Source organism: Charadrius vociferus, unplaced genomic scaffold (assembly GCF_000708025.1).
Source record: "Charadrius vociferus isolate BGI_N301 unplaced genomic scaffold, ASM70802v2 scaffold161, whole genome shotgun sequence".
Lineage (NCBI taxonomy): Eukaryota > Metazoa > Chordata > Aves > Charadriiformes > Charadriidae > Charadrius > Charadrius vociferus.
In genome coordinates this window covers 5371279-5382388 of record NW_009646928.1, presented here as the reverse complement: position 1 = coordinate 5382388, position 11110 = coordinate 5371279, and the positions used below count along the sequence as shown (strand labels likewise).

Here is an 11110-nt window from a genome sequence, read left to right as displayed (position 1 = left end):
TTGTTCATGTTTAATGATTTTCATAAAAATAAGCCATTGCAGATTCCTGTAAATTAGAAGAGACTTTCCAGGCACATTAATCTGGATGCAGCCGTACATGTAGTTAGAATACCTCAAATTTAAGAGCAACCCTGAAACATGGAAAGTCCTAAAATCTTTAGTTTTGTGCAATGTCATATTTTTATTTACGCATGATTGACAAGTGCAGCATGCCTATGCAAATCACTTCTATCTGTACATTATAGAGAATCTGAGAGTAGAACACCTGGTCCTCATACCTCTTTCCCCAACATAAAACCTATTACAAAAATAGTCACATATAATAGTAAACAACTTGTGAATTAAAAAAATGATAAATACACTAATACTAATTTTGTAAAAATATGACAAATGTAGCAGTTGCATTACAAACAGTGAAGAGAAATATTGTTCTATGTGTTTTGCAGTATGTGAAACACAAAAAAGTATCGCTTTGCACGCATTTCATGCTCCATGTTTGCTGTGGAGCCACTTTTTCCCTCATTCTTAGCAGTGTCAGCTGTAGTGAAAACAGTAACGCCTTCTCAAGTTTGTTACCCTGATTTGCAGAGTCACACTTTGATGATGAAGGTTCACTGTTTTGTTATAGGCACTGACCTTAAGTATATATATAATGTATATATACGCACACACACGCACGCGCGCACACACACATGTGTATATGTGTAAAAACTGTCGGTTTGGCATAAACCTCCTGCAGGAGTCCAGTTGATGCTTCATTCTCAAAGACTGTAAACAAGTTGTCCAACAAGCAAAATTCTTAGATCTTCATTTTTTATTTTCCCTGACATCTTTACCTTTGTAGTTCTTTTCTGCTTTATCTTTTTCATATTTTTCTTTGTCTGGCTTTGTTACACTGTCATAAGAAGGTGGGGAAGTTGTAGAGGAACTCTCATCCGTTTTTTCTGGAGTGGAGTTCCCATTTAGTTTATCAATAATTATCTCTTTTATAACGGGTCCATCTCCTTCTTTGTTTTTATTTTTGTTATATATACTAGACACCTTTTTAACTTTTTGCCTTAGAAGGTAATGCCTGTAAGCGCGCTGAATAATGACAGCAGATACTTCCTCCTGTTTCCGTTTTAATGTGGTTGTAATTGGTTCATAGGAAACTTTTGAAGGATTGGCTGCCATAAAACGATCTTCCATCTGTATTCTGAGGGCGTCCATCTCCCCACTTTCCCCCAACACACGCTTTGTGAAAGCAAACAAGATGTCAAGGCAGTGAATTCTGTCGCCGCTTACCATGGGCAGATCCATTGCAATAAGCTGGACTTTGTTTGGTTTTGCTATAAGAAGAGGAGGATCTAACGAAGCTGCAAAATCCGATAGCTTACTGTACTCTATGAATTGTGTTGCATCAGGATCAAACTTCTCCCAGACTTCGTAGAACATCTCAAAGTCATCCTCACTCAAGGGTTCAGCGCTTTCTTCAGTAGCAACACTGAAGATCTCAAAAATCACAGCAATGTACATGTTCACCACTACCAGAAATGATATGATAATGTAGCTGACAAAGAAGAAAATCCCAACAGAAGGGTTGCCGCAGTCGCCTTTCACAGAGCTCCCCGGATGATCTTTATGGGGGTCACAGTCTGGCTCCCCACTGTTAAGAATTGGGGCTAGCAGACCATCCCAGCCAGCAGATGTGGTGATTTGAAATAGGCAGATCATGCTGTTGCCAAATGTTTCAAAGTTGAACATATCATCAATCCCAACTTCCCTCTTAACATAGGCAAAGTTGGACATGCCAAATATCGCATAGATAAACATGACCAGGAACAGCAGCAGACCAATGTTGAACAAAGCAGGAAGAGACATCATCAAAGCAAAAAGCAGAGTGCGGATTCCCTTCGCGCCTTTAATGAGACGCAGGATTCGACCAATTCTGGCAAGTCGGATCACTCTGAATAGCGTAGGGGATACAAAATATTTCTCAATCATCTCAGCTAAGAACATACCTAAAGAATAAAAAGCGAATATTTAAAATATAATTTTAGATTTATTCATTTGTTACCTATAGAAAGATTGACTTATTCCTATCTCCAAAACAATCAGTGTAGGGAGTCTATGTTATAGCATAAATTCATACAAGTTATTACGTTTTCTTGAAAGATATTATTAAGGTGAAAGCACCTTCCTTATGTTGAAATGCTATCTAGGAGAAGGGAAATAAGTAAAAGAAAGAAGACTGTTTCTGGCAAGGTACCTAATGTCTGTCTAAGCTTTCAGTTATTCCTAAAGCCTCCTGGAAAGAGAAGTTTCTGTCTTAGATTTAATTAGTTCTTGAAGCTGAGCCTGTTACCACTGTCTTTTATGAAGGACTATATTGGCCTAATTTCTGCAAATTAGAGATTTTTTTTACCTGATGATCTACACTGTATCAGCACAGCCTCTCTCAGGTGTATTACTCTTTAAGGCTTAGGTTTTGTCACACAACCAATTTGCACCTTGGAGAATCATTAGCTTTTAGTCGACAGAAATCTAAATATTCACCAAGACCTCAGTTAGCAAAAGCAATTAAAAATCTCACCCCCTTCATATACTTTTCACTTTTAGTACTGAAAGCAAATTTATGGTTAGTTTGCATATACTACTAAACATTCCTCTTTGTATTTGTACATGTTAATCTAATGTGCCGAATAGTTCCTTTATGTCTTTTGATGTGGAAGATGACAGTGAATCTAATGGGAGAGATAAAAATCTTATATGCAACATTTCATATATTGTATGCTATAAAGTATGAAGATCTGAATCAGTATGTAAGTCATATAGGAAACAGAAAATTTCATATTCAGTATCATAACATTCTTGAAACAAATGTTCCCTTTTCCTGCCACTAGTTCTTTCTTGAAAGGAAATTGCTCTTACCTACTATGGAGAGAATCACAACCACAAAATCAAAAATATTCCAGCCTATAGTGAAGTAGTAATGGCGAAGTGAAATCAATTTCAGGACACATTCTCCAGTGAAAAGGATAATGAACACCAGGTTAATCCGGGATAAAATTGTTTCCATTTCTTTACTCTGGTCATCTGTTTCTACCATCATTGTGACCATGTTAAGGCAGATGAGTATCATGATGCTGATGTCAAATACTTGTTTGGTTACAAAATCAAAGACCATGCCTTGGAATTTGTTCTGCAAAACAAAGATGGAATACAGCATATACTCTGAAAATATTTGTCTTTACAAAAAGGGAAAGTCCCTGCAAGATTTAGGAGTGCAGAGCAAGACCCATTCGCAATACATCTGTTAGTATACACCAAACCCATGGCGGTTTGTGTCTCATCCAGGTAGAGCGGATCAAGAAGTGTACCACTGTTGGCTGTAGGGACGGGAAAGGAGAAAATGCAAAAATAATAGTAATAATGTTGTCAATTTATATTATTGGTGTTAAAAAGGTGTTATAACTTGATACCCAGCAAGAGTACCAGCCAAATAGAAACTCATTTTCTTATCTTTATTATTAGATGGTTTTAGAATACTAACCCCCGGAGATGTCTGTCTCTTCCTTAAACTAATTGTGCTTGGTGAGATCGTTGGACCAATGAAGTTGCATGTCTCAAAGACACCATGACTGCAATATCCTAGCTTTCCTTTAATACTTAGCTAAATGTTTATTGCCATGTGTTTCTCCTTAGTTGCATAAGGTGCAACAAGTATTTTATTTTTTCCAAACACTGTAGGAGTTCAGTAAATAATAGAGTAGTTTCTTATCTTAGAGACAAATTTATCCTAGTTTATGCTTTACTCCCTGGGGCGTTCTTTTATTCTGTAAGATTATCTACATCAGTCTTTCTCTTTCACATTAGTTGACCACTGCCCCCTTCTGTCTTCAGCAGCAAGGGCCACTGCATCCCCATTTCCTACAAATTCTCTGGGAGGAGAAAAAACAGAAAATGATCTGATAATGATCTGATCAACTGTACTTTTCTAGGACTTAGGTGGGGATTTATGACATTTATCACATTAAACATTAAATCCTATAGTTCATACTTTAGAGAGTATATTTTTAAATGAAACATGAACACTCCAGTCTGCTGAATTAAAAAAAAAAGGTGGTAAATTCTACCCTTACAAGAAAATAATGGAAAAAATATTCTCTTTCCAGACATATAACTTTCTCTTGTTGGCTAAAATCATATTCCCAAATGAGTATTTAATATTAGGAATATGAAAATCAAATCACTCTTACCACTGGCCTTGGTATAGGTTTCTGTGGCTTTTTGGATCCCAGTTTTTTCATTGCATTGTAATATTTCTTCTGTTCTTCTGTCATAAATATATCCTGACCTCCAAAGTAAAGAAACAATATCAAAACTAATTACTATCATGTCCACACATACCACATTTAACTACAGTATGTCTCTCTGTAATACAGTATTCCATTTACATTTGATATATATAACAAAAGTGATTTTTTTTCAGGTATTTACAGTGTGGATGCTCATGTGCATTCCTAACACACAAAACCCCTCCTTACTGGTGCCTTGTCAGGCTGACAGTTGAGTTTTTCCAGTGTCTTCATGCTCACTTTTGCTGACATGGCTAAAATGTTTCTTACTACACCGATGCTATTAAATAACTTGCTGATTGGGATATATATAGTGCATAAGAGCCTGACTGGTGCCTCACATGTCCTAAATTCCACATAGACTTTTAGGATTACAGCTAGCCAGGTCTAAAAGTGGGGTAACTTTGAGGCACAAGTTCTGTCAAGGCAGAGTATTTGGGTCCAAGCTGAGGGTTTTAATGACAGCAAAAAAATCAGCTTTGATATAAACTTAAGAAAAGTAATCCACATCATGCCATAGCAAATTATTAATTAAAACACCACTGGAACCTTGACTAACTCAAATTAGCCTTTGTTTGCAGATGCAAATGCTGCCAGTCAGATGCGCAACTGACTGACGGGATTTCAGTTTAAAGTAAATTGTTCTTATTGATGAGTCTGAACTAAGTCAGATGGAAACACAATGTCAAAGTCACTGTCTGCTAAACTGGATATGGCAGCCCAAACTATGGTATAATTCATAGAAACTGAGGAAGTAGCCCCAGATGTGTTTATGGCTCTTTTAAGAAGCTAAAGAATATTTTCAACAAGGAAAGATTTCTGTAGTTCACAACTGACTTTGCCGTAGATTCTGTTTGCTACTGCTGCTATTTATTTGGTGATCGGATAAAACCACATCATATGAAACTGCTTTTTTACAGCATACAAACATTTAGAATGATCCTGAGGTTCTAGTTCTTTTTGGCAGTTGAAGGCTAAGAATTGTTAGGCTTAAAAATATTTTAAATGTGATTACTTGTATTTTTAGAATTTAAAAGCTATTTTAAATAAAACTATATGCATTATCAATATCATTATTTTAAACATACTTTTATGTCAAATGTATACAGAAAAAATACGCTTCCTTTTATACCTTTCCTTTATTATTGCTAATAAATTATGGACTGTATATGTGTCTAAAAAGTTCATCTTGTTTCTCAGAAAAGTGTTAGAGAAACACAGCTCTTTTGTACACATTTTTACTTGTATCTTTAAGCCTGTTCGTGTGAGGTCTCTTGGACTTACTGTTAACCTACTGTTTAATCAGTTTGCAGAACCATTATCTATTTCATGAACACGATGCCATATTTTATCTTCATTAAGTGTCAAATGTTTATAAGATTAATTAAAATTAATTCATCTTAATTCTTTAGTTAATTAAAAAAGAAACTCTTCTATGGCAAATAATATTACATCTTATCAAAATAATAATGCGCATTCCCTTTTTACGTCTTCATTTTAACTCTTGCACAATTTGCAAATTATTATGAACCCACTCATGATTTGTCCCCCTTTGCTTGTCAAAATACCAAAATGCAAAGGTCAAAATCACATCCACAGATTTAACACAGATTATATTTTAAAAAGAGACATTTTTATTCAAGGACTTGAAATAACATTCTGTTTTTATTAGCTTTACAGAAATAAGTTATTTATCGCACTATGTACGCATTTAGAATACTTATCTTCTTTTTTTGTTGGTTGAAGTTGTCTATAATGACACCGATAAAAAGGTTCAAGGTAAAGAATGATCCAAATATGATAAAGATGACAAAATAAAGATACATATACAAGTTGTCCTCATACTTAGGTTGATCTTCTACCTACAAAATATTACAAATATTATTACCCATGAGAATACTAGATGTAAAAAACAATATATAATTTATGAATAGTTACATAGTATCTGAGCTAGAAAAGGTATAAACTGCTCTCAGTTATTAAAAAAACCCAACATGTCCATTACAATCAATGTTTGGAGAACTGGAAGCTGACAGAATGATTACTCATATGGAATTTCAAAGTAAATGGGCACACAGATATGTTTATGTATGTACATCTACACGAAGTTCCTCATATAGAAGGAAGAAGCAATGTAGGATTGAGAGCAGTCATTAGTACTTAAAATTTTAACAGCAGAAATCTAAATATTTTATGTTGCGTTCGGTATATTTTCATCCAAAAGAATCAATCAATTTTACTATCGCCTAAATGTCCCTGGAACTCTTTTGGTCTTACATGAGTGGTCTTACGTCCAGCTAAGAACTGATGCTTTCAATAAATTTCCAGTAAGTATATGTTTTGTGAAATCCATTAAATTCAGGCAAATTTCTCCAGGGGATTTTTGTATTGTTTTGATTCTTTAGGATTCCACATCTCTATGTCTGCCCCTCTACAGCACAATGTGCTAGAGTGTAGAAATGCTGAAGTTAATGAAACAGGATATATTACTCTGGGAGACAATTATCACTGTGTGATGATGGATATCACTAATGTGACTATAACCTAGGTTGTATAGAACTAATTCAGGCATCTGTGTTGCACTTTTTTGTTCAAGGTAAACATAGTTTTAGTTTTGTAGCCAAGATAAAATTCTAATCTCTAGAAAATTTAACAGATTATATTCAATCTTAAAATCTAATTGCACTGAAATAGCTAGATAACAAAAGCGTTCAACCTAAAGAAACAATGAAATGTATGGTTACAAATTATAAAACAAGATTAATATATTCAATATGTAATCATTACATTATGTAATCTTAAATTAATTCATACTCGTGATTGCCAAAGGAAGTGGTTAAAAAAAGCTCTTCTTTGTTTCTTCATTAAGATTAGGTTTTCAAAAAGTCCAGTTAAGTTAATTTAACTTATTTGTCTAAACAGCAGGAAGTGGAATTAATTCTTTCCACTACAAATTCTAAGATTCATGATGTTACATAAAAGTTACTTTCTACCCTAAATGTATCTGGAAAAGTATATGTTGTTGCTGTTTATAATTTTAATGTTATTGTATGTACACCTGTTTAAATTCTATACTCTATAAGTACATCAGAATATAACCAACAGATGATCTTTGAAAGCCTTACACTTACATCTCGTGAATCAACAGCAGCATACATAATATCCATCCATCCTTTGAAAGTAGCCTAGAAATAAAATACAGTTCTTTATCTTCCCTATAAAAATTCATATTGTGGAAAATAACTAGGTCAAAGCATTCGGACCTTACCTTTTCATAAAATAATCTCTAAATTTATAAACCACATATAATAACACAGGCATAAAAAAAATTTTCATAGTACTACTACTTTTTTTGTGAAATTATTTTTAGTTATTCCAAAGGCATTAAAAAGCAGGCTCTGAAGGTCTCAGCAAGAGCACAGTGTATTTGGAGCTGCAGATGCTTCCTTTGCAGATGCAGAATGGAAGACTCAGATAGACATTAATGCTGGAGATGTTCAGGTAGAATCTACTAGAATCGCTCATGGTGACAGCCATTTTATCAAGTTTACAGCATGCACTGATGGAGGCAGCGATACAACTTCTGCATAGATACCAACATGTGTCTGACTGTTTTTGGTATGGCTAAACTGCCATGGTATCCTTAGAAATGCTTTAATCCCACATAACTAAGATGAATAGACTCTGTTTGTAAGCAAAATATACATTGGTTCTTGAGGGATAAGATTTACAGAAGACCAAAAAGTGAACTGTGAAAGAGTGCCTCCTCATTAGCCAAGGTTTCCAAGCTTATTCACAATAAAGAAAAAAAGAGCTAAAAAGTCTATGAAATGAACAGATAAAGATCATCTCAGAAGATTCAGGAGAGGAACCATCCCAAGGAGTATATTTGCATCTGTGCTCTCTGCTACTTTGGTACAGCTGCTAGTTTTCACAGGAGAAAACTTGCACTCTGGGAGTATTCATGTCCTCCTGAATCTTGCAGTGCAATACAAATTTACTAAGAAGGTGTGCTTGGAGCCAGGCTTTCTGGCTCAGCTGACAATTGACAGCCATTTGGCACACTTTGCATAGCACCATTAGAAGAGGAGCAGTTTGGTAAGAGCAATAAATACAGGAGGGTGGAGGGAGTATTTTAGTGGAGGCAGTCAGCTGAAGAGGTGACATGATACGTGCTCAAGGACCCCTTAATCTCTTAAAAGTAAAGGGAGGAAGGGGATATTTGAAAAGGAAAATAATGAAAAATCGGAACAAAAAAAAATAAAGAAAGATAAGAAGAACGAAAGGTCCACAGTAGCGATGCAGTAATAAAATACCAACACTGTCTGGATGTGTGACACAGATGACATTCAGCCACAGCTTCAAGAGACTAGAAGTTTTCCTTATACATCTTTGGAGGCAAGTATGGGTAATAAGGTAGTTCACTTTAACCTCTAGTACAAGGGTAGCAATGAGATCTGAAGTCAGAGAATTAGAATTATCATTCAGTACTACTACTCGGCACATGAAAGTCATGTTGCCTTTAGAGGCAAAACTTTTTAAGCCAGGTAGTTAATTTGGGAATCCAGGTCAGCTAGGGATACTGACCTGCTCTGGGGTAGAAGGGACAAGCCTATCATTCTTGGATAACTTGGTCATATCAGAGCAGTAACGATCCCATGACATTTCTGACATCTTTTCATACAGTGAAGCTGTATATCAGCTTACAGACAAGTGATTCTGCAGAGCTCAATCATCTAAACATAATTGTTTTCTTTCTTTCTTGGGTTTTGGGTCAACTATCAGCTATCAGAAGCTCCATTCTAAGCCAAGGGGCCTGTAAAGGGCTAAGGTCTTATTCCTCTGGCATAAGTAAAAGGTATGCTCAGTACCTAGAACAAAGATATTTCTGTACCACAGTGCGTAGCAAAAGGACTTGAAGTGGAAATACAATTTACAGACTTTGTATAGGTAGCCGTAATTAATAGAATGAATATGCCATGCAATACAATGACATAGTTCACAAAGATAATGCTGTAAGTAACACAGTATTTATTTAGTATATTATAGTGACTCTTTAATGGAATATGATACTTATAAATCATGAGTACTTTTTGTGATAAAAGTATTTTTCGTTTTTCTGTTTTGCCCACAGTTTAATGTCTTTGTAGTTTCATGTGCTTCTTAATGAAAGACATTTATTTTAGTAGCAAGTACTGTTTATCTGGAAACATCAAGAGAAAGCGTTACATGATTAATCAGACCTAATACCCAATTAGGGTCTGTCTATCAGTAACTATCCATATTCTTCCCATGGGCAGCTCCTACTTCTCTCAGAGGATTTCAGACCTCTTAGACAAGTATTATGATAATGGAGAAAGAATTGGCTCCATGCTACATGAAACACTGGGTGCCCCAATCTCAGATTTTGCATTATTTATGATTCCTTACCCTAAAGCCACTTCCAGGTCTGGAAAATCAAGCCCCTATTAAATAAATATATGCACTGGATACACCAAGTTGATATGTATTTTTATTATTACCATCTAACTTACAAACTGGTTCCTTAGATAAGTGTAGACATGAAGAAAAATCCACTCTACCTGTTGACAAAAGAAAAATTATTTCACAGTGCCAAAAGTGCCTAGATTAATGGATTTTGACCGTGAAAGAATGTTGCTGTGGATGTGTATTGATACCTAGGAAGAGATTATGTGGGAGGCATTGGCAGTAGTTGCTCACTTCAGACCACACAGTCAGTTAGGATGTCTGCCCTCTTGTAAGCTGCTGTCTGCCCTCCTGTCTTAAAAGATAATTGAGCTCATAAAGGAGGTGAAAGACCTTTTTAACAATTAGAGGGACCTCTGATCCTTGTCCACCATGGCAAGACTCATGAAATGCATTCCTGAAGTTTATATTTTGGTTTTAGCACCATTAAAAAGATTCTTGTACCTTTTTCACTTATTATTTTCACATTATTGTCATCATGATGAGACTATTCCCTAGCCTTGGAATGGAAAGTTATTCTGCTATCATTAATACAAAAATTACAGGTAACAATGCAATAGAGTTGTGTAAACTGTATGTCATTGCAATGAAGAAATTATTCCACTATTAACAGTCTTGACCATTTTTCCTAGACTTCTTTAAAAAGAGCAAAAATAAAATATATAAATTTACTTACTACTTGAAGCAGAGCAAGATATCCAGCTCCTACATTATCAAAGTTTACTTTCACATTTTTCCATCGGGCACTTTGATTGTTCTTTATGAGTTCCTCACACTGAGTATAGTTGTTGACATCACTGACATCAAACATCTCACCAGTTGTGGTGTTGACACAGTGATAGAATTTGCCAGCGAACAGATTTACTCCCATGATACTGAAGATGAGCCAGAATATAAGACAAACCAGCAATACATTCATGATAGATGGAATTGCTCCTACAAGGGCATTTACAACCACCTAGTATACAAATTAGACAAAATAGCCACTTAGTTTGTGAACAGAAAAATAAAAATACTTCTGAAATGTTAAAACAGCATTCATATGGAATGGACAGTTAAAATATTAAATTAAAAATTTACGGGGGAAATGTTACTTAAGGTTCAATAAAAACACTAATGAGATTGCAAAAAGCAAAAAATAATATGGAAACCAAGACAATGCAAAAGGCTGAAAAAAACTCAAAAAAAGCAAAAGAAAACCTGTTAGTAGCAAGATGGATTCTTAGAATTTGTGTGCTCTAGAGAAAAAGAGAGAAATAAATGTTAAATTCCAACCACACAAATCA

At 35.1% G+C, this 11110-nt stretch overlaps 1 protein-coding gene across 1 annotated transcript in view; it reads right to left on the bottom strand.

The window, feature by feature from the left end:
- Positions 1-344: 344 nt before the first annotated feature.
- The window catches only part of LOC104294915 (sodium channel protein type 2 subunit alpha-like), a 60902-nt gene continuing 50136 nt past the window's right edge, over positions 345-11110 (bottom strand). The window contains 6 exon segments of the mRNA XM_009894607.1: positions 345-2000; positions 2911-3181; positions 4239-4343; positions 6062-6199; positions 7469-7522; positions 10501-10782. Of these exon segments, the coding sequence (XP_009892909.1) occupies positions 808-2000; positions 2911-3181; positions 4239-4343; positions 6062-6199; positions 7469-7522; positions 10501-10782 (2043 nt within the window). The 3' untranslated portion in view covers positions 345-807.